Raw genomic sequence first — 21450 nt, forward strand, 5'->3', positions numbered from 1 at the left:
AAAAACACATCACACCACACCATCGCCTGAAAACGGGTATAGAAAGGGATACAATGAAGACAGAAATGTATCGTCTCTCTCTCCACACCGAAAGAAATCACGCCAACGATGCATGCACCCTGACAGTCAGATATTACAGCCCGGGGGAGATGCAAGATCGAACAAAGCCTGCAACGAAAAACCAGTATGTATGGAAGAGAAAAGAGGTCGCGGAAAATATTGGAAGCGGAATTCAGATGATGAGGTACTTCCAGCCATTTCGGCGCATAACATCCCGCCAATGAACGCTCTGTTTCTTGAGTTCCCTCATGGGAGTGCCGTTCTGAGGAGAGACCATTGGTTCCCGTTTTACTCCATTTGGCGACGAGGAGGGGGGAGTGACGGGGTCGTCGGAAAGGCGCCAAACCTCTTGCAGGAGCCGGTACACACGTCCAAAACTACCAAAGTCGGCATTATCGCCCATCTTGACCATGCGAGCGTTGAGCATGTTTCGGAACGCACTAGACGGAGTGGAGAATGCGCCCGTGATGAGGAGCGGCCAGACCAACGAGCGGTCATAGCCCATCGGACCGTCTGGGATGTACTGCCAGTCTTTGCAGAAGGCGTCGACCAGGTTCCGCGTGCTTTGCTGGTTGCGGTCGAACCCGGGAACGAGACTGCATAGGTAGATCCGTGCGGCAATGCGGAAGAGGGCGGTGATGTTTGTCGTCAACTGGTCGGCTCGAATCGCGCCGTCAGCCGTGACGGGATCCGCCACCGGCGGTTCCGTCGCTTGGGTGTATTCGAGTTGTTGGCCGAGTGCGGCGACATGCGAGCAAACAGCCATGTCGTCAACGAGTCCTTCGGCGCGCAGAGCATCGAGGCAAGAAATTTCCGAGATCAGATACATCACATGGTCGTCGCATCCCATCAGCTCGCGAAGGCCGGAGGAGGTCCCGCTCAGATGCTTGTTGCGGTACAGGTGGGCATAGTACGGCGATTTTCCCAGCATCGTAGATCCTAGGATATCAATCCACGAAACGAGGGATACGTTGAAAGGGGGCGGCGTAAAAGTCATGTAGCCTAGGTCGAGTTTGCCAATGAGACTCGTTGCGGCCATGAAGTGGTCATTCCATGCGATATCGGGAAGGTACTCGTCCGGCCCGCCGACGAAGCAGTGGTAGAAAATCATGGCGAGTGTGGCTTCCAGGATCATGTCGTGGTTCGTGTCCTCGGACAGGGATTGGCACAAGTGTGAGACCGCTTCGTAGCGGTGGCGCAGAATGTCGCGATCGATCTCATCCCCTTCGATTCCAACTGTGCTTTTGACGTGTAGGGCTGCGACGCTTAAGCAGCAATGTAAATACGATTTATTCGTCTCGAGTGACTGAAGGACGGCCTGGGTACGCTCATAACCGCGTTGGTGAACCTCCAAAATCGGGAACGTTAGCCGGAGAACATTGTCGATAAAGTGGGTCAACAACGGTCGATCGCAATCATCCACCTGAATATCCAGCTTCGACAGAGAAAAGGAGCCGGCGCTCAGATTCTCGGTGTTGTGTTGCATGGGCATGGGCGCGAAGGCTGGAAGGTCTGCCGCCCCGTTATCGACGAAGTACTGAGGGGGCAGCGTCGTGGGCAGCTGTGGAGGAGCAAAAGTACTGAACGAGGAATAGGTGGTGTCCACTCTTGTCGGAACATCGTTCACGAATAGTTGTCGTTCAGTCTTGATGTCGACCTCGTACGCGGGAATTTCACCGGGCGCTTGTGCCAGGGCTGGGGTTGGAACACGCGACGCAAAGGGGTCCAGGAACGGGCGATTGAAATCGTAGTCAACGGCAGCGTACGTAGAGGAGAGCGGGATGACTCTGTTTCGGTGATCTACAGGGGGGCGTTAGGGATACTCTCATTGTCATTGAAACATTGAAACATTGGCTTTGTTTTACCTGCAAGGGCCATGTTTCGCTCATTGATCTTTGTTTGCTTGATCTTGTTCTTGATCCGCTCCTTTTGCAGTTGCCGCTGCTCCGGGTTCGACCACCAGATTGGACGTCGGTATTCGCACTTGACGCAGAGATTGATGCAAGCAGTGCAGGCCGGATGTTTTTCGTCGCATTTCTTCCGTCGCAGACGGCACGTAAAACACCCTAGATAGCGAAATTGGTCAATTGTCCATCGTATGGACAGTATTGCGTCTGGAATGAACGTACCGGACCGCGATCGCTTGTGTAGACGGGGAGCCTCGACATTGCTTTTTTCGTCGCCAGCGGCACGCTTCTCACAAGACTTTGTCTTGCTGCTCGCGGCCGTGTCGGCTTTTCTTTGAGGTGGCATCATCCAGAAACCAACGAACACAAAATCAACAACAAGAAACGAACCCCCTCAATCACCACGACGAAATGTATTCGCGTCGGATCGACCGAAGACACGAACAACGAAAAAAGAACGACAACCCGGACGATGCTACAAAACGGCAACACAGAGCTCAATGGCAAGGGCTGAACCAGCAGCCGTTGCGATGGAGCACCAAACAAAAAAGAACGACGACACAGTGACGGCCCAAGTCAATGGACTCGAGCCAGCAACAAGTCGCAATCGGTGAGGATCAAAACTTAATATGTCCTACTTGAAGAGCTCGATGATGATCGTAGCTGACATTATTCAACAAAGAGAGCATCGAAAAATAGAAACACCAGCTTGAAGTACTATGCACATCAGGTTCGGCCGGTCAATCGGTGGAGACCCCTTGCTACTGCTTTTGTGCATGGAGGCCCTGCTCGCTCTCTGGTCTAGTCATGCCGGAAGGTCCGTCATCGAGCCGAGTCTAAAATTCGGATAAACGCCCGAATGCTCCCTGCATGGGTGGCAGTCAAAAAAGCGTGGCCGCGCAGGGACTTGGAGCTAGGATTGTTAGTTTGCGGATCTCCGATTAGAGTTAGCCAATATGCATGACTAGAATGAGGGGCTGCACGGATCATGTTCCGCTAGCGCCAAGTAGCGGATTGTGCTTGGGTGATGAACCACGCGCTGCGCCCAGCGATTGGTCCAAGCAGAGATCACACTCTCGCCATCTCAAAAGGGCGTCCAGGCTTTCCCATGTAACTTCAACTCTCCCCGAGTGAATCCGAAGTACACTCCTCTGGCGGACGGCACGCGAATATTCTGCAACCTGCCGAAGAGAGGTTCGCTATTTTTTTTTTTTTTTGGACTACAGCACATCCGTTACTCTCCATACTCTGGATTCGATGATTTGTCTAGTCGTAGATGCGGCAATAAATTAAAACTATGTTTATTGCTGCATAGCATGCGTCCCGTACCCTGGACACGGACTGGACTCGGAAGGTTCAAGGATTGCAGGCACGAACCCATGTTCAGGACCTCGACATATCGCGATTGCAACTAGAACCAATCGCTGTTCGCTTTGAGCACATCTGAGCGGCAAGTGATACTAGCGATTAGCGGCCAGCCATTTTCTCGGCGTCACAATCGCGAAGCCCACGGGAGCAGGGGAGGATAAACAAATCCAAAAATCCCACCATGCAGCCAAATGTAGATCTTTGCAATCTGATTGGATGGCGGCCATGGCGCCATCGGGAAAACGATCCTCCAATCAACCCGCAATCTCGCCCGGTCCACTCGGCTCGCTAGCGGCGGGAGACCCACCTCGGCCTTTTGACCCCCCACTCAGATTGACGGGAGTGGAGCCCACAATCTGCATAAACTGTGGGGAGATGCGTGATAAGCCCGTGATAAGATTAAGCTAGCTGCAGCAATGTCCCTTAATTAGCAACAATTTGTTCTTCTCTTTTGGACCAATTATGGCCACTTTGGTGCTAGCGTCGTCTGATCTGTTGTTAATTGCCCAAAAACAGATCTATTTGCTATTAATATCTCCTCTTACGGCCGAATTAACACCAGATCTGCTCCGGGAGTTAACCGCCCTCAATGTGTCAACAACCCTAGCCGAAAATTGATAAAATTAGCAAAGATTAATCGGGCAGCCGGGTCACCGCTTTGGGTTGGATCATGGGCTGGAAGTATCGGTACGGGGAGTCGACGAGTCCGAGACTCGGGGTACTTGCACGGAGTGTCGCTCTTAGTGAGAGGCCGAAGCCACAGAGCAAAATTTTCCGAATTGTGCGAGTACGAGTACCCATGCGTGAGTACCCGTACGGGCCGCACTGGAGTACTAGATACTATCTACCCGAACTTCATGACGTGACGAGCCCGTTAGTTCTCTGACTTTGCCGAAATACCAGTGGTACTGTTGCAGTGATAGCGGGTGATGTTCTCCGTTATGGTACCGACACCCGAAAGTCACTTTTTCCTTTCCCAAGTGTTAAGCCATTGACTGCACTGTTATCACTTGGGCCGTCTTCAAATGGTTGAATCTATTCTAATCGAGTAGAACCGATCAAGTATACGGGGTACTCTGTGCCTGCCTAGTCGACGAGAGGACTGCCAAAGATGATCCATTGTTCAACGCACGGAGTAGACTTCGTACGGCATGCTGACAGGAACTTCGTCAGTCCACTAGTTCTCAAGCCATCAAGCGGAGATTTTTCTTTTCTCCGGTGCTCGAATTTCTTTTCTTCGAAGCTTAGGCCGCTTCGGCAAGACTGGGATGCCGATGTCAAAAATCAGATGGCGGGGGTGGGGTGCAGACGAACTGAAGCTATTTGGATTTTCAGTCAACTTAGCAACTGGATGATCTGATCAAGATTGCTATTTTTACCTGTTTCTCACCGATTCGATGGAAATTCTGCATTAATATTTCCTGAAATAAACAAACTAGCCTCACAGAATGATCCCCAACCTCAGGACAATGAGATGTGCGCACCGGCTGGCCCTAACTCGGTAGGGTAAAGTAGTCATGTTTTAGCTTCGCCGTTTCATTTGCTGCTGGCATCTCAGAATGTGATATCGTGATAAGATTCACGTCCCAGCAGTAGCGCCATTTGTGATCAGCCACTCAGCGCAAGCCCTAGCCAGAAACCTTTCGACTTTGCTGCACGACACCTCAAAAACGAGCACCCGGTCCAACCAGCGGAGGGATCATACCGCTCATCCATCGCTTTGCCTCTTAATTGGTCTGGAACTGTAACCAAAGCTCCATCCTGTACGAAGCGACCTGTAATGTTCATCTGATCACAGCCAGTCGTCAATCACATCCCGCACATCACGATTTAGGTCATGATGCGGGCCGTTCCTCCTCGGAGTGTGGATGTTTCCGAAGAAACCGAATGTATGATATAAGACTTCCTCCCCCCTCCCCAACGTAGTTAGTAACCCATATGTTTGATTCGGGTCCTCTTGCCAGTATAGATTCGCATCGTGGCCCGCAAAGGGTCCATGGTTGGATCTGTATCTCATTGTACTGACTACCATCAAGAGACCTTGCAGTCCAACCTCATCACCATGGTAAGTATCGGCTTTCCGACACTCGCACACATTGCAAGAAGGCTCATGATGATTTAGGATACATCAGCGGGGACGTCCTCGCATTCCAGCCTGAAGGTGCTGCAGGCACCTTCGGAGGCACCCATCTTTCGTAGAACGTCGGTCGCAAGACCTCTATCAGAAGCCACCGAATTCGATGATACGGACTTTGAGTCCAACTTCGACGAACTAGAAGAGTCGCCAGGAAAGAGCATGACATCAGTAAGTGGCAATCAATTACAGTAACAAGGCGGACGTCAGTTGACCACTGGTAAACAGATGGATTCAGCGAGCATTACTACAGCGTCGACACCGAGAGAGGTTCCCACACCAGACTCGGGAAGGCTGTCTAACTTCCAATTCCATATCGAGGATGAATCTGTCAAAGGTCCCCAGGGACCACATCTCTTCCGGGCATCGACTGGCTCGGACGATATGAAGACTTCCCTCGAGGTGGATTTCTTTCTCGCCAAAACCCCAACGCGGCCAGTTTTTGACAGAACATCACCTCCTCCATTGGAGACGGAGCGTATTGATACAACAGTACCCTCTGTTGCCCCCGAATCCGAATCACCGAGTCAACACAAGTCAATCGATGCCTCCGTGTTCGGTCTGAGCGCGGCTGAAGTCAGGAGCTGGACTCCGCAGCAAGTCGTTCGCTGGATGCAGGATGCTGGATTCGATGATACCGTCGTGGAAAAGTTCTTCATCAACGATATCTCTGGAGAGATCCTTCTTGATCTGCAGCCAGAAGACTTGAAGGAGCTGGATATCCACTCATTCGGGAAGCGACACCGTCTCATGAGCATGATCCAGCGCCTGCGAGACAGCGTGGCGATGGGAAGCGAAGGTACTTCGGCCAACGCATCAGTCAGTCCTGGCTCGTCGCCCCGACAATCGCATCCAGTGAGCCACTCCTTATCGCCAGACATCGATTGTGAGAAGACAAGGACAGATGGTGAGCGACATTCTCCCCACAAATCGACCCGGCTCGAAGACCTCGCTCCTGGTGATTCGGTGTCGATCGTAGCCATTGAGCAGGTCCTGCCAAAGCCTCACCGATGCTCGAAAGGGGAAGCTTGCCCTAAGTGGCAAAAGCAGCAGCGCAAAATCGCTCGCTCAACCAAGGATCTCCCTCCGGGTGCCAAAACAGTTTACGCCAATGAGACTTCGAAGTCGACGCCAACGAAGACTGCGAAGCTGTCAACCTGCCAGGAGCCGATGCCAACGCCCTCGGTTGCTGCGTCGTCCGACGCCCTGGGCCCGGAGACTCCTCACTTCCGTCTCTCTGAGGAGAAGCTGAGTGAGGTGTCCACAAGAGATCCGCAGGAGAGTGTCCGCCAGTTTCTCAACTTCCAACACCTGAGCAGACTTCAACCTCCGGAGGATGCTATGATTCCGCCAAAAGAGAAAGGAAACTCTCCGTCCAGTGACTCTCCAGCGTCGACGAAGACGTCGCAGTCCCTGACCGAGAACCTCAAACAACTCCCGAAACTGACCATTCCCAACACGCAACCATCAGGCGGAGTCGGCAGTCCCTCGACGCAGTCTGCGCTCCGAACAATCACACCATCCGTCTACCGCAGGAGAGCCAACCTCAGCACAGCCAAGGCATCATCGCCTGCAGTGCAGGAAATCCCTATCAACTTGGGTTTCACGTACACCCAGGACATGTCCCCTGCAGATACGTTCAAGTCTCCGTCCGACTTCTACCGCAACCATGACTTCTATCGCCAGCAGACACCGTTCTCTGAGGTTGACGTCCCGGTGACAGCCATCCCGAATGACCCTGTCGGTCGAGGCATCTCGCAGTCCGTGCCTCCGAATATGACCTATGGAGGCGAACAGCGCCAGGCGGTTGACCAGACCGTTCGCCCAGCCTCAACCAAGCCCGAGGGCCAGGGCCACTGGCGACGACCGTCTACCAATGCTTGCGTTCCAACCCTCCAAAGCGTCAACGAGGCCGTCGACCCAATCGACACCCCCGCTGACCTGACCAAGACCTCGCGAAACTCTCCCCGAATGCCCGACCAAATCTCCCACAGCGGATGGATGAAGAAGCGGAAGACAACTCGCTTCCTGCGACACGAATGGGAAGAGCACCTCTTCACCCTCCGTGGCACTCGCCTCAACATGTACGACGACGAGGAAGATGCCCGCCGCGACTCCAAGGCCCTCGAGTCCATCGATGTCGATGACTACGCCGTGGCCTGCTCATCGCTGGCATCGACCTCGAAGCTGACCGCGGCGTTCAAGAAGACCGTCCTCAAGCGCAACAATAACCCCTCCGACGAGACTGCTTTTGCTTTCTCCTTGATTCCGGCACCAAACGGCAGCTTCGACCGCAAGACCTTCTTCACCAATCAAAAGGCACACCATTTCGCAGTCAAGACACGGGATGAGCGGATCGACTGGATGCGAGAGCTCATGCTCGCCAAGGCGCTCAAGCGCGGCAAGGACTGCGGTGATCTCATCAATGTGAATGGTCAAATGCTATGAAGAATATACCCTTATGGACTTGACAGTCCAATCTTCACGATGCATTGTACTGGGATGATTCCTGTTTTCTTCTGTTTTTTTTCATTCTTTGGATTACGGATACTTACGATCTGACGATGCATGTAACTTTGATACCCCGGGTTTTCACGCTTCTTTTTCTCTTCATCCTCTCCTTTGTCGAGAGACATTTCTTTCATGACATGATTGTATAACAAACGGTGCTACTGGAGGCTGTCTCTAACTTTTGGCGTTCTTTGCCACATGTTCGATACGTCTACGATAAAGTCTAGGTAGCGCAAGCGAATGTGAAGGTTATGAGATTGGAATCCTCAGAACGAGCCCATCCTTTTAAATATTTGCACGTAGAGGTATGAATGTTTCGAAACCGGACAGATAAGCTTCGGGCTTCCAGGAGATGGATTATTGCCCTCGCAAATGAAACACCTGAATCTAGGTACTTGGCATCTATATCTGACTCTGTCCGAGGCATCTTTTTTCACCAACGCAAATTATGAGGAAAGGAAAACCAGAAGTCTATCCAACCATACGAACAACAATCGACAACCACCCATCACCATAGGCTGCACAGCGAGCTACTTCCTCGAGTGGGGCCGACATCGGCAGAACCGACCCATGTAACACCGGCTTCGCAAGTACAGGGGTTCGCTTACTGGGGAAGAGATTCGGGAGTAAAGAGTGGAGAGCTGTACCAACTGTTTGTGGTTGCTGCGGCCCACTGGCTGTCGATGAACGCGAGGATGTCTGATTACTTGAAATGGATGGGGGTATTGGCGATTGAAGAACTTTGAGCGATAATTTTCCCGTCTCGGGGGACAAAGGCAAGAACACCCGAACGGGAACATTGCGAAAGGGTTGGTGTGGCGGAGGAAGTAGTAGCGACGATATGCGTTGAAAGGATTGCAGATCATCTGGGGATCTGTTAGATACGTATCGGTACGAATGAACATTGCAGACATACGGGTTTGAATAGCTTTCCACAACCCAGCAGAGTCTTCCTTGGAAAGGCTCATGATGCCTTTTGCATCACGCACGCGAAGCGAGTCGGCCTCCTTGACGCTGTTGATAAATGCATCATGCATAACGAGGCCCTCTGCATCGAGACGGACAAGGTCCTCGTCCGGCCAGTTCGTAAAGTGTAGGGTCAGACGCCACGGAAGCGGCTCTTTGCTAGTTGAGGAATCATCATCGTCATCATCGGTCTGAGAGAGGTTTCGCCCCGACAGCAAAATCGATTGCGATTGATGGATATCCGATGAGCCGGATGATGAAGCGGGATCCGCCCCGGCGTACAGATCGTACAGCAATCCCAGAGGGTAGTGCCACTTTAAAGGCACGCCTTCAAACGAGAACCAGCCGGAGTGCGGTTCGCAATCAGGGTGAATCAGATATGACGAGAAAAAAGCATGAAGCCGGGGCAGAAGGAATGGCAGATAAGAAATGCGCGGATACGAGATCTGGGAATTGGTGGTCAGTAAGAACCGACATCAGAGACCGAGTAGTGAAGTACCAAGTACGGGTCAGACTGGTCATATGTTCGGCATTCAGATGGGTCGAGGACAATCTCCAACGGAATCTTCCCTTCCCAAACCCGCTTCTGGATTTGGGCTGGTGTTGTTTGATTGCTCATGCTGGGCAAGGTACTACTACTGGTGGTGCATCCCGCTTAACTTCGAATACTTGCATGGTTAGTGTCTGTAGTGACAAGACGAAGCTGCCTTGGAATATTTCATCTTGCTAGAAAGCAAACCTATCTCAGGTGGATTCACTTACTATCATTGACAGGCGCGTACGCCGTTGTAGCTTGTGATACGGCTTGATCAATACAAAGTCCCAGTACTGAGTACTAGTTCTCTCAAGAAGATGTGAACATGGAGAGAGTGTTCATGAGGTGGTGATGGTTGCCAGCTTATTTGAAATCAGTCACCAGTAGCCTTGTTGCATTTTCCCCATCATGACTCTAATCCCTCTTGGTCCATGGCTCAACTGACGTTGGGGAAATAGATGAGGTTAGCCTTGGTCACTCCAGCCAGTACGTGAATCACGTGAGGGTTGGTTGGAAGAGCTGATAAGCAAGTTCGAATCACGTGTAGATAAGATAGATAAGTTAACTAAGCCCCAAAGCTTACGAAATGGCGCCTCGATTTTGAGGCATGAATTTACTCATGATGTCGCGACGTTACTTGAATCCATGCTCTGAGATTTTTTCCCCATGAGGCAATATTAGGGCTTAAGGAAACATCTTGGATCGTTCTCTGCTCTCAGACACAACTCTCTTCGTGAAGTTATTCCATGAACTGTATGACTCAGCTCAATTCTCAGAGTTTTACGCATTGACTGAGTGTGAGTGCTTTCGACGAAATATTTCTGCAAAGAATGCAGATGCGATTGGAGATCGCATTGCTTCATGGATGTCAATGCCCTTGATCAATCGACCCCCGACTTAAAGAAAGACAAAGTACATACGAGTTACTGGCACTCAAAATGACAACAGAAGTGACATCTTTGCCGTATCATGAGCCGGATATCATCACTATTCTCATTCAATCGGGCTTGATATTGGCCCTTAACGTTGTCAACTCTGCTCTCGACAGCGTCATATATTGCGGTCTTGTTGGACAGTTGTTGATCGGAATTGCCTGGGGTGTCCCTGGCGCTAATTGGCTTAGCCGAGATATGCAAGTTGTCATTCAGCAATTGGGCTATTTGGGACTTATTCTGATGGTATACGAAGGTGAGTTAACTTTTGGCAGTTTGGGCAACAACTCACAGTGTCAGGTGGCTTGTCAACATCCATTTCCTCTCTGAAAGCAAATGCCGTTTCCTGCACACTGGTCGCCGTTACTGGCGTTTGCGTCCCGATTGGCCTGTCTTTCGTGCTGCAAGCCATGATAAACGCCCGTCCGCTGCAGGCGTTCGCAGCGGGTGCAGCACTCTGCTCCACCAGCCTTGGAACTACATTTACTGTCCTTTCGACAACTGGCCTAACAAAGACTAGATTGGGCGTGTTACTTTCAGGCGCGGCGATGATGGACGATGTGGTCGGCCTAGTCATGGTTCAGGTGATCTCAAATTTGGGTAATGATGGTTCGGCCACCTTCAATACCGTGACAGTGGTTAGACCTGTTTTCGTCTCAGTTGGATTCGCTATTGGAATTTTTGTTTTATGTCGGGCTGCCATCCGGCCAGTCGTGCTTAGACTTTCCACCAATTTTCTCCAGCCACATCGGGTTTGGAACTCGTTCAATCTTGTGGTTGTTATCCACCTGTCCATTCTTGTCGGCCTCGTAGCAGGAGCTACGTTCGCCGGGACATCGAACCTGTTCGCCGCTTATCTTGCCGGAGTGCTGGTTAGTTGGTTTGATGACACCGTCAGTGCAACTCGCAAGTGCCGAAAATTTGAAAGTACCGGTGTTGGCTCGTGCCCGACCAGTATGCAGGAACGGAAGATGGAACGTCCAGTGTCATCCGGTGATGAGACACCCCATAGTAGTAATCAGTCACACGGCATAGAAAGTCCAGAATCAGGACGATCGCAAGCTGGGCCACCGGTCGATGGGAATATTCCCACTGGTGCTGCTGTCTACGAGCAATTCCTCAAGCAGCCGGTAAATAGGATTCTAAAGCCAATGTTTTTTGTAAGCAGGCCACATCTGGGCATCCCATCAGCAACCAGGCGGACACTAACAGCAAAAAGGCTTCAGTCGGCTTCTCCATCCCTACAGTAGATATGTTTCGTGGGAAAATCATATGGCGGGGTATCGTATATTCCATCCTGATGATGGTTGGTAAAATGGTCACGGGCCTTTGGTTGATCCAACTTCCTCTCAGGACCAAAGCCAAGAAGCTCGCACACTATGCGACGCAGCGGATGAGAGCAGGCGAAAGACATGGAGAAATCTCGCAGTGGTCGAGACTCGTTGAACGATCAAGATCGGCAGCGATCAGACGAAGACCGATCTAGACCTTCGGATAGTTCGAGGATCGCCGGAGCCAGTCCTGAACGCAGGAGTCTAGATCCAGATGGAGGCTGCATAAGACGTGCGCTCGGAGAACTCCGGTCTAGGCGACCTCAGTCTTTGTATCCTGCATCGATTGTCAAAATTGCATCAGAGAGAGCCTAAATCGATCCCTAGAATCCATTCGGTAGCCTGGCTGAGGTGGCTGGGGCAATTTCCAGGAGGAGAGAAGTTGCTGCGAAGTTCTGCAGCTCTCTGACATGATTGTTACACACAATTGAGAGGATCTGAACGTTTGACGATGAAGAGATAAGTGAGCAGTTGAAAAGATATTGAGATCGAAGCTCTCTTGTACTAACAGCTTTGCTAAACTCGGTCATACCGGGGTCATGATCGTTCCTGGCATCTAAGATCCGCAGACCGGAGCAATATCAAGCCAATAAACTCAGGTCGAGTCCAACGAAGACTTGGTGGACTATTCTTCTGCAGATCATTAGATCCCAAATGGATCCCTCTAATGCATGAATGTCTAACGACAGGGGCGTTTGTGACTGGTTAGTTTAGGGCTTCTCTAGGCTACTCAGGACGACAGTAGTGAAGCGAGAACAGAGGCGCAGGAGCAGTGTCGAGGCTCTTAGCCACCTCCTTGCTCAATACAGTGACTTCGCCCCGTGGACAACACATTACTGAACGCCAGTCAGAGTATAAAATGCTGGAAATAAGGCCGATGAGATATCTTCTTGCCTTCTTTTGAATTATTTAGAGAGTAGAATCACCCTTCCACTCATTCCCATAATCATCTTAGATCTCATACCCCTTTTGAGATCATGTCTGAACACAAGTATGTGGTCCCCGATTCACAACGTCCAGTGTCGTTCACTATGGCTTATCAACTCAGTTCCTCTCATCAGGGACAACTCAGTCAGTCTACGTTGGATAATATCCCTGATTCTAGCGAAAACTTTAGAATCGAACAATACCTCAAAACTTCAGCTACCGACGAACCGGTGGTTGGCGTGGCAGACAGCCAGGAGCGGAAGGCGTCCTTGGAGAGGATGATAGCTCAAGCGGACGAGACACTATTAAACAGGTAAGGGTGCATAGAAAGACCACAACTTTGCCTAGTGTCAGACGCTGACAAAATGCGTAGACAAGAACCATTAGATAGACAATAAAGACATACAAGGCGGTCAATATTATGTCAAGTGTCAAGTGCAAGAACAACTAGTTACACAGAATGAAGTCTAAGGGAAGTTATTCTATAATGTCTAACGATTCCAGAATTGAATGAGTTGAGCCGCCAAATCCTCGTACTGAACGCTTGGAAGCTCATGTCCTGTAGGATAAGCCTTGAACTCCGCATTCCCTTCCAATGCCACGGCAGCATCATGCATTAGATCTTTCCTGTGGATGATGGTGTCCTTCTCACCGAGCACAATCAACACTCTCCCAGATTTCAAGCCTTTGACGTTTTCCATCAGCTTGCGCTGCGTGAGGAGTCGCCCGAGCCGCTTCCACGTTTGCAGCTCCCTTCGCCGTCCAACTGGGCCATGGCGCAGACTGCTAATAAAAGCCGAAGGAAAGCCGGTGTGGTGCTCAACTTGCCACTGGACGACATCTGCCTGAGATAGGGTAGGATACTGCCGAGACAACACGGGCGTTGTTGTGGATGAGATTTCGTTCGCGAGGGCGTCTCCAACGCTGACACCTTCTTTCTTTGGCTTCGCCGGTTCGTCCTTTGGTTTGACGAGTGGCCCGGCTCGCAACCGTGATTTGACAAGTGGAATCACGAGGCAATCAGGAAGCCACCCTGAACCCAAAATTCGGGATGATAGACTCATGTGAGAATCGCGAATTAGACCAGACGGTGCAATTAGAATCAATGACGAAATTAAGTCCGGAAAGTACGAAGCAAATCCCACAGCAATGCCTCCACCAAGGGAATAACCAATGAGCGAGAATCCCCCTGACGAAGATCCTGTCCAAGATACGGGGGACGAAGCCAATGCCAGCAAGATCTGGGTAGCAAACAAACGGTTGTCTTGCGGCAAATCGGCCGGAACGTCTGACAGACCACGGCCAAATCTTTATTTGCAACCATGTCAGTAACCTATTCTGACTATGCAGGTCGTATCCTACAAACACACAAGGAATGAACACATACAGATCAAAAAGCATAACACGATAGCCTTTATCTGCGAGAGTATGCGCTAGACCTCCCAATGCTAAACACGGGGTCGTAATTCCATGCACAAACAGTACTTTGGGCCCGTCTTCAGGGCCCCATTCATACACCCTGATGTTTCCATATGGAGTTTGCACATCCCTGGCTCCGGGGAACAAATCCAATGGCAAGGCATGTTTCTTGCGCTCATCTTCCGGTAAAGTTTGAAGGAGCTGTCGTGGCGATGAGATCACCTGGCCGGACTGCGTCGATCTCACATGCAGCAAAGAACCAAGCGCAATTCCTCCTAAAACGGAGATGCCAGCCGCAAGCAGGAGAGGGCCTCTTGACTCCGTGTTTGCAGCATTACTGGTCAGGCATTTCGCTACCTGACCGAACCACGCCATCTTGACAAAAAGGCGGTGAACCAGGGCGCTAGCAGAACTTGCTGCAATGTTGCTGTCGCCGAATGACCGTCTGTTGTTCGTCCAGAATGAAGGCCAAACATACGAAGTTTAGCTGAGGAAACGAAAATTATCAGATTGCTCTCATTGGTCGTTGACTTCCTGACCTGCGTTATACTAAATTAGGAAATGGACTTGCTTGAGCCTCAAGGTGATCACGTGCCTCGGATTGCCCTAGTACCTGCGGAGATTTTTCCAAGAGCTGAGAGTCGCTGAAGTGGAAGTTTTGGTACCTCATATGAAAGAGATACTACTTATCGAGTTTCTACCAGGGAATCTAACGCTTTGGTATGGTGGGGCCCACTACTCCTACTAAGCCATAGGCTACTCCGTAACCTTAATACAATTGGAATCGGCAGCTGCCTCTTTGTCCCAGCATATTGGTAGACCCACGTCCATAGAGTAACTCTCTACACGAAAGAATAATAAAGGAACCTGATTAACAACAATAATAATACTTCTAGAAGAACAATATCAAGACTTCTTGGCACCTGTAAGTCGTAGCTTTGAACTTGCTTCCGTCAGGCATCAGAAATCATGTTTCTGTGCCTTTAATGTCAAATAGATATCCAGTAACCACTTCCCGCAGCGTACAAGCTTCAAACTCGTTCTATAGTCGGCAGGCATTGAGTGCTTCTATCATTATCTGCTACAAACTGCGTTCTCTTGCGTGTTGATCAGAAGCCATTATCTGTACTTGATTTATGTCCAATGTCGATCAGAGTGGCCATTCATTTGATGACTCTTTTTTTCGCGACATTGATGGCTTACCCCAACTACAAGAGAGCTGAATGCACTGCTACAAACAAGGTAGCGCAATTCTATGCTCATATGGAAAGGATCGGTAAAAAAGCTTGCGAGAAGTACCTCGGCAAAGTCACGAAAACCAAGATCATTACCAAGGCACCAACGGAGACCTCGCTCAGGACGGTGTTTGAGACACATGTGCAAGATAAGCCCGTCACTGTCACAAAGGTCAATACAATCATCGAGACAAGTACATCCACTATCTCCGCACAAGAACCCTGCCATCTTGCGCCTCTGCCGTCAACTGCCACCATTACAATTTTCACTCCTGCAACGACTTACATGCCTGGAGCAAGCACACAGAGACCCACACGCTCTAAGTCAGCTATGAATGCTGACTGTCTGTCGACAACTGAAACCTTATTGACAACAGTGTTGGTTGGCTATACCTCGACTTCGACTACAACGATCACTTCTATCGTACCCGTGGGGTGCATGGTATCGCAAAATATTCAAGGCTCTTCTGACTCGCGGGCTGCTATGACTGTGCAGTCTGTCCTTGGAACTTCTATTCTCCCTGTTAGGAATTCCACGCCACCCTACGTGATGGGAACACCTAGTTGGTTGTCCTCCAGTCCCAGCGCGCAAAATTCAGTTGGATTATACTCAATTTCCTGGTCCCCGAAAACCTTCAATACCTCATACCTTCCCATGTGGCAAAATCAAACTTTCGGGTCTCTGAGTACTCCACGTGTCTTCCCAAATCCTTCAGGCATATTGCCCAGGAAGAGAACAATGCTCGATAAGGGAAACGAAACATACTTTGAAGAGTTGCTAGCAATCCCCATGCTTTTTGCTCGAGATAAAGATTGGGTTGAAGAAGCAATCAACGCTTGCCATTGTCTGGGCTGGCCGAGTGAGACGAAAACTTCCATGGTCTACACAACGGTTAAGGAGGCACCTAAAACGGTAAGTGACAACTTCAATTGTCCACTTTCGTTGACGAGGCTCTGGGCTAATGAGTTCTGTGATTTCCAGGTAATAAAAACAATTGTTCATACCAAGACAGAAACTCACCCGAAGACCGAAACGGAAAGGCACACTACCATTAAAAAGGTGACAAAATACAAGACTGTCAGTGGTTCGACTTCGACTGCGGCCAAAAGCGTTAATCTGATCACGGTAACCGTGTTCGAACCTGCGTCTACCTTAATTTTCTTCCCGGCGCCAACGAAAGATCAATCACAGGCGCTGATGAATGCGTCCTCCAGAGAGGTCATTACTAGTACGGAAATCAGCACAGTCACAGTTACCTCCACCGTCACAAGAGTATCGAGCATCGTCGTTGTGGAGAGCGTGGTCGATATCGTCGTGGTACCGGGTCCATGCACAGAGACAACTCAGTCCCAAATTCCACCGAACGTCAAAATAGGAAGAATATCAACCGCATGGTACCGGTGATATTCATGTCTTCCATATGATCAGACGCGGCCGAACATGCTCGTCCCAGATATATAATCCAGCCGTGTTCATGGATGATGCTGCCTCAAATATTCGAAATATCGAGACCGTTAACTCATGAAGATCATACGCAAAACAGCAAGTCATGAAAACAATTACTACTTGTGCCGACCTGAAACCGTTGCATGCGCAGTTTCTGAAATGAGGGCACAAAAAGTTGACTCGAATGTTGAACTTGTTGATGGGCTACGGGGTATGAGTACGAGTAAATACGTTCTAGTGTCAAGAAATTTTGATACCGAATACTATTCCGTACTCTCTATGTAAACGGGCAGTTACTTCCGTACGTATCGTAATTATACAGAAACTACGGTACTGAGTTTACTTGCACATGCCAAGACATTCTCCACCGCCGATTCGTTCTCCATACAAACGATACAGTTACCTCGAGCTAATCAGTATTTTTTGCTCAAACACAGCTCAAAAAAGTCAATGATTGATTAAAGCCTGCCATTGGATTTCTGGTTGTTGTTCAATGTTCGAGAGCATTTGCACATTTCCGCTAAATGCGGATCTGTTTGCGCAGGCAATCCATCCAGAGGAACCTATCATTTCTGTTGGACTTTCTTCGGGGCATGTGCAGACAATTCGTCTTCCATCCTCGTCCACCGGCGCAGACAATGATGATGACAGCGAGGATTTGGAGGGAACTTCTCACCTTTCAAACACGAGTGGAACTGGCCACATAGACACGATCTGGTCCACACGAAGACATAAGGGGAGCTGTCGGTGCTTAGCCTTTGGAATTGATGGCGACAAGCTCTACTCTGCTGGCACCGATGGTATCGTCAAAATGGCCAAAACGGAGACGGGAAAGGTAGAGAATAAAATCGCCATTCCACGAACAAAGTCAGGGTGAGTCACCTTCGACAGTATAATGCCTCGTTTTCCACGATTCTCACGCTTTTTTCACACTGTCTACAGATCGAGCTCTTCAGACATCGATTCGCCATGCTATCTACACGCTCTGTCACCTCAAACTCTTCTCCTTGCGACGGACTCGGGAGCTCTCCATACGTACGATCTCCGCGTTCCTTATTCCACGGTTTCCCCTCGTCCCGAAAGCACATATCATCCGCATGATGACTACGTATCTTCTCTTACGCCTCTTCCGCCCTCCGCCACGAGTACTTCCGGGTTCAGCAAACAATGGGTCACTACAGGAGGCACTACGCTGGCAGTGACCGACCTGCGAAAAGGAATTGTTGCTCGCAGTGAAGATCAAGAAGAGGAACTGATTAGTTCGGCTTACATGGGTGGTCTTCCGTCTTCTGGTACTAGTGTGGGCGAGAAGATTATCGTCGGCTGCGGCTCTGGTGTTATCACGCTCTGGGAAAAGGGTGTATGGGATGATCAGGACGAGCGGATCTATGTCTCCCGAGGGCCGGGAGGCGGCGAGTCGTTGGAATCAATGGCTGTGGTCCCGGATGATCTAGGTGTGGGCAAGGTCGTAGCCGTGGGCCAGGCCGATGGTCTTGTCTCGCTCGTTCGAATCGGACCAAACAAAGTCGTGACCCGCGTGAGGCACGATGAGGTAGAAGGGGTCGTCGCGATTGGCTTTGACGTCGAAGGACGTATGGTCAGTGGGGGTGGTCAAACCGTCAAGGTATGGCACCCTACTGACGAGGTCAATGGAAAACGCGGCAATCCCATGATGTACGGTAGCAGCGACGACAGTGACGACGATGATGATAGCGATGAAGAGAACGAAACCCGCAGGAAGCGAAAGAAAAGAAAGCGCGGCAAAGGCAAAGATCGCAGTGGAGGACAGCATGTGATTGCTCTCGAGGGAATTGACTGACACACATCACTGGAGTTCCGTCACATTTATCACATCGTACAAGCTGGCTTTGGCGTTGCGTCTCGAGTTTTGTGTCAATAGAGTCATTAGCATGACATGGTGTTGGACGGTGCTGGAGCGGGTTGCCTTTGATCCTTTGTACATAGAACTGAGTGGCTGCACACTCTCCAATTTGTCACTTGTGAATAGGATAATAGTCATACCGCTGCATCAAGTTAGCAGACGCCAACTGGTATTCTTCGATACAACTCATCTGTCCATTTGACGACTTTCGTCGTCTCACGATCCATGCATGCAGTAACTGTATTGCAATTGCCCTGCCAGAACGTGACTTATGATATTTTTCCGCAATTCCGTAAAAATACGTCAATTTTCGTTCAACTAACGGTCGAATCTTGCGAACCAGATTAGTTTAAAAACCAAGGGTGGATAAAAAAAAGTCACTTCTATTGGGTCATCCTACGCGTAAGGTAAGGTATTTCGTAAGATAGAAATGGAATTGTAACTGACCATACGGCCCTCAGTCCAAGTCGCAGATTGTCGACGAGGGGGCGGGGAACTGACAATTTTGACAAAAATCTAATTTACATATCTCTCTAGGGCTCCGCGACTATCCGACGAATTTCTCAACCACATGCTGCAATAATCTGAGGAATAGAAGCTACGAATACTCTACCAGCATGGAGAGCGCGCCAATTCTATCGACTCCCGAAACACGCTTATTCGATGCCACCGAACCCGTCGCACAGCCCTCTCAAACCAAATCCGACGAAGAGCTGTCCATTATTTATGACATTGAGAGAACTCTGAACGAGATTCGTCAGGGACGATGGAAGCGCATTGCGCTCCAGTTTCCGGATGAAATGCTACCAGATGCGCCTCGAGTGTATCAGCTACTTGCTCGAGGCTTGGAGACAAAGCAAGTTGGGAACGGCTGTGATGGGCCCACATCAACTACAGCTGATCTGAATGGTTCTATGTCTCAATTGACATTGGAACAGAATGGGGAAGATGACCCTGTCCCGAAGCTCTTCATACTCGCAGACACATCATACGGTTCCTGCTGTGTTGATGAAATTGCTGCAGAACACGTCAATGCGGATGTTGTAGTCCATTACGGACGAGCTTGCTTGTCCCCTACGGCAAGGCTACCTGTGATTTATGTCTTCACTTGCAGGCCATTGGAGCTGGAACCTTTGATCAAAACGTTCCAAGATACGTACCCGGATCGCGCGACCAAAGTGATAATAACTGCCGATGTAACTTACTCGGGTCATGTGCAAGCGGTCTACGACCGTTTGGTACAAGCTGGCTACTCTAATTTATTTGCCGCTACTGTGTTGCGAGATCCGTCCTCACCCATACCGAATCGGACGGTGCCAGAATCGGTGCAAACTGATCCCCAATCCTTGAATGAATGGCAGTTGTTCCACATCTCCGACCCGCCAACTGCGCTTCTTCTCACATTGACTTCTCGGGTTGCTGGCATTCATGTATACCCTACGGATCTAACCAGTAATAATGGATCCGTCAAATCCTTGCAGCAATTCACTGGTGCACTTTTGCGACGTCGATATGCGACTTTGACATCGCTGAGTACTGCGGGAGTTTTCGGGATCCTAATCAACACTCTGAGTGTTAAGAATTATCTACATATCGTCGACCACGTCAGGGCCAAAATCGCTGCGGCCGGTAAGAAGAGCTACATGTTTGTGGTAGGCAAGCTCAATGCCGCCAAAGTGGCTAATTTCAGCGAAATCGATGGTTGGGTCGTGATTGGCTGTTGGGAGAGTTCTTTGGTGGACAGCAAGGATTTCTGGAAGCCGATTATTACTCCTTTTGAATTGGAGCTTGCTCTTCAACCAGATGATAAGCGGGTATGGACAGGTGCATGGGAGAGTGACTACCAAAGAATTCTCGACGCTACGGAAGATCCAAAGGGTGCCAATGTGCCTGCGGAACCCGATGCGACCAAAAATGATGCAGAGGGCGGCAGCGAGTCATCTGATTCTGAGTCGATGCCTCCGGAGTTCAACCTGCGGACAGGGCAGTATGTGACAAATTCACGTCCAATGCACAGTTTAGCGCCCGGATCTTCCACAGGTGAAGGGTCGAAGAGCAGCAATGCACTTGCTAAACGGGCAAAAGGAGACTTAGCGAAAGTTGGCGGAACTGTATCGCCTGGAGCGGAATTCCTGCGTACACAGCGCACGTGGAGGGGGTTGGGAAGCGATTTTCAGATTGAATACGAGGAGGAAGAACGGAAAGACAGCACGATCATTGTGGAAGGGCGCAAGGGAATTGCAAGGGGATACACTGTTGGTGATTCGACTGAGAGGCGGTAGCAAACTACGATACCGGTTCGAGGGTTCTTGAAGGCTTATGGCTTGATCCATCAGATGCATGGCTCACTTATGAAGAACATAACGGATGTGGCAACCGCAAAATAAAAACTTGGATTCAAGTTCGTATCTGAGGATACTTGGGATTCTCAGGCCGTTCCTAATGGTCGACCTGTTTTCCTTCTTCTCAGCCATAGCCGGGATGATGGATTGTCAACTAGGATCATTGCTGGATTCCATTGGGGCTTCTTCCGGCATATGACCACAGCAACTGAAGACTGCAGTGAGGCGATACAACGGCTGAATCCGCTTTGTTAATTGGAGTGTGGCCCGTTCTCTTTGCCTTCTATCAGTTTCGATGCATCTGCTGAGAGGATGGGGCGAGTAAGAGCTGACTGGCCGCTGTCTCCAGCCATGCACATCATCGATTTACTGCAGCATCGCGGCTGATGCAGAGGTTCTGACGATCCCGAACCCGAGATATAAATTGACCGATCACATTTGACAGTCCAATCAG

General features: G+C 50.0%; 8 protein-coding genes across 8 annotated transcripts; 5 read left to right on the forward strand and 3 right to left on the reverse strand.

The window, feature by feature from the left end:
• Window positions 1–232: 232 nt before the first annotated feature.
• VTN49DRAFT_3124 (uncharacterized protein) lies at window positions 233–2316 on the reverse strand (the record flags this gene model as incomplete). Its single annotated transcript, XM_069410926.1, has 3 exons — window positions 233–1860; window positions 1926–2126; window positions 2190–2316. 3 exons carry the CDS (start codon window positions 2314–2316, stop codon window positions 233–235), a joined length of 1956 nt encoding a protein of 651 aa, XP_069268402.1.
• Window positions 2317–5331: 3015 nt separating this feature from the next.
• Window positions 5332–7917, forward strand: VTN49DRAFT_3125 (uncharacterized protein; the record flags this gene model as incomplete). Its single annotated transcript, XM_069410927.1, has 3 exons — window positions 5332–5400; window positions 5458–5640; window positions 5698–7917. The coding sequence occupies 3 exons, from the start codon at window positions 5332–5334 to the stop codon at window positions 7915–7917; spliced, it is 2472 nt and encodes an 823-aa protein (XP_069268403.1).
• A 534-nt stretch (window positions 7918–8451) lies between these two features.
• Window positions 8452–9565, reverse strand: VTN49DRAFT_3126 (uncharacterized protein; the record flags this gene model as incomplete). The annotated part of the gene is made up of 3 exons (XM_069410928.1): window positions 8452–8846; window positions 8897–9392; window positions 9446–9565. The coding sequence occupies 3 exons, from the start codon at window positions 9563–9565 to the stop codon at window positions 8452–8454; spliced, it is 1011 nt and encodes a 336-aa protein (XP_069268404.1).
• Window positions 9566–10419: 854 nt separating this feature from the next.
• On the forward strand, window positions 10420–11899 carry VTN49DRAFT_3127 (uncharacterized protein; the record flags this gene model as incomplete). The annotated part of the gene is made up of 3 exons (XM_069410929.1): window positions 10420–10669; window positions 10714–11573; window positions 11633–11899. 3 exons carry the CDS (start codon window positions 10420–10422, stop codon window positions 11897–11899), a joined length of 1377 nt encoding a protein of 458 aa, XP_069268405.1.
• Window positions 11900–12721: 822 nt separating this feature from the next.
• Window positions 12722–13069, forward strand: VTN49DRAFT_3128 (uncharacterized protein; the record flags this gene model as incomplete). Its single annotated transcript, XM_069410930.1, has 3 exons — window positions 12722–12735; window positions 12793–12984; window positions 13045–13069. 3 exons carry the CDS (start codon window positions 12722–12724, stop codon window positions 13067–13069), a joined length of 231 nt encoding a protein of 76 aa, XP_069268406.1.
• Window positions 13070–13162: 93 nt separating this feature from the next.
• On the reverse strand, window positions 13163–14465 carry VTN49DRAFT_3129 (uncharacterized protein; the record flags this gene model as incomplete). Its single annotated transcript, XM_069410931.1, has 2 exons — window positions 13163–13979; window positions 14059–14465. The coding sequence occupies 2 exons, from the start codon at window positions 14463–14465 to the stop codon at window positions 13163–13165; spliced, it is 1224 nt and encodes a 407-aa protein (XP_069268407.1).
• A 3118-nt stretch (window positions 14466–17583) lies between these two features.
• VTN49DRAFT_3130 (uncharacterized protein) lies at window positions 17584–18591 on the forward strand (the record flags this gene model as incomplete). The annotated part of the gene is made up of 2 exons (XM_069410933.1): window positions 17584–17645; window positions 17715–18591. 2 exons carry the CDS (start codon window positions 17584–17586, stop codon window positions 18589–18591), a joined length of 939 nt encoding a protein of 312 aa, XP_069268408.1.
• A 680-nt stretch (window positions 18592–19271) lies between these two features.
• VTN49DRAFT_3131 (uncharacterized protein) lies at window positions 19272–20936 on the forward strand (the record flags this gene model as incomplete). The annotated part of the gene is made up of 1 exon (XM_069410934.1): window positions 19272–20936. One exon carries the CDS (start codon window positions 19272–19274, stop codon window positions 20934–20936), a length of 1665 nt encoding a protein of 554 aa, XP_069268409.1.
• Between the last annotated feature and the right edge of the window lie 514 nt (window positions 20937–21450).

The sequence above is a fragment of the Thermomyces lanuginosus genome (assembly GCF_041956635.1).
Source record: "Thermomyces lanuginosus strain ATCC 200065 unplaced genomic scaffold VTN49scaffold_28, whole genome shotgun sequence".
NCBI lineage: Eukaryota > Fungi > Ascomycota > Eurotiomycetes > Eurotiales > Trichocomaceae > Thermomyces > Thermomyces lanuginosus.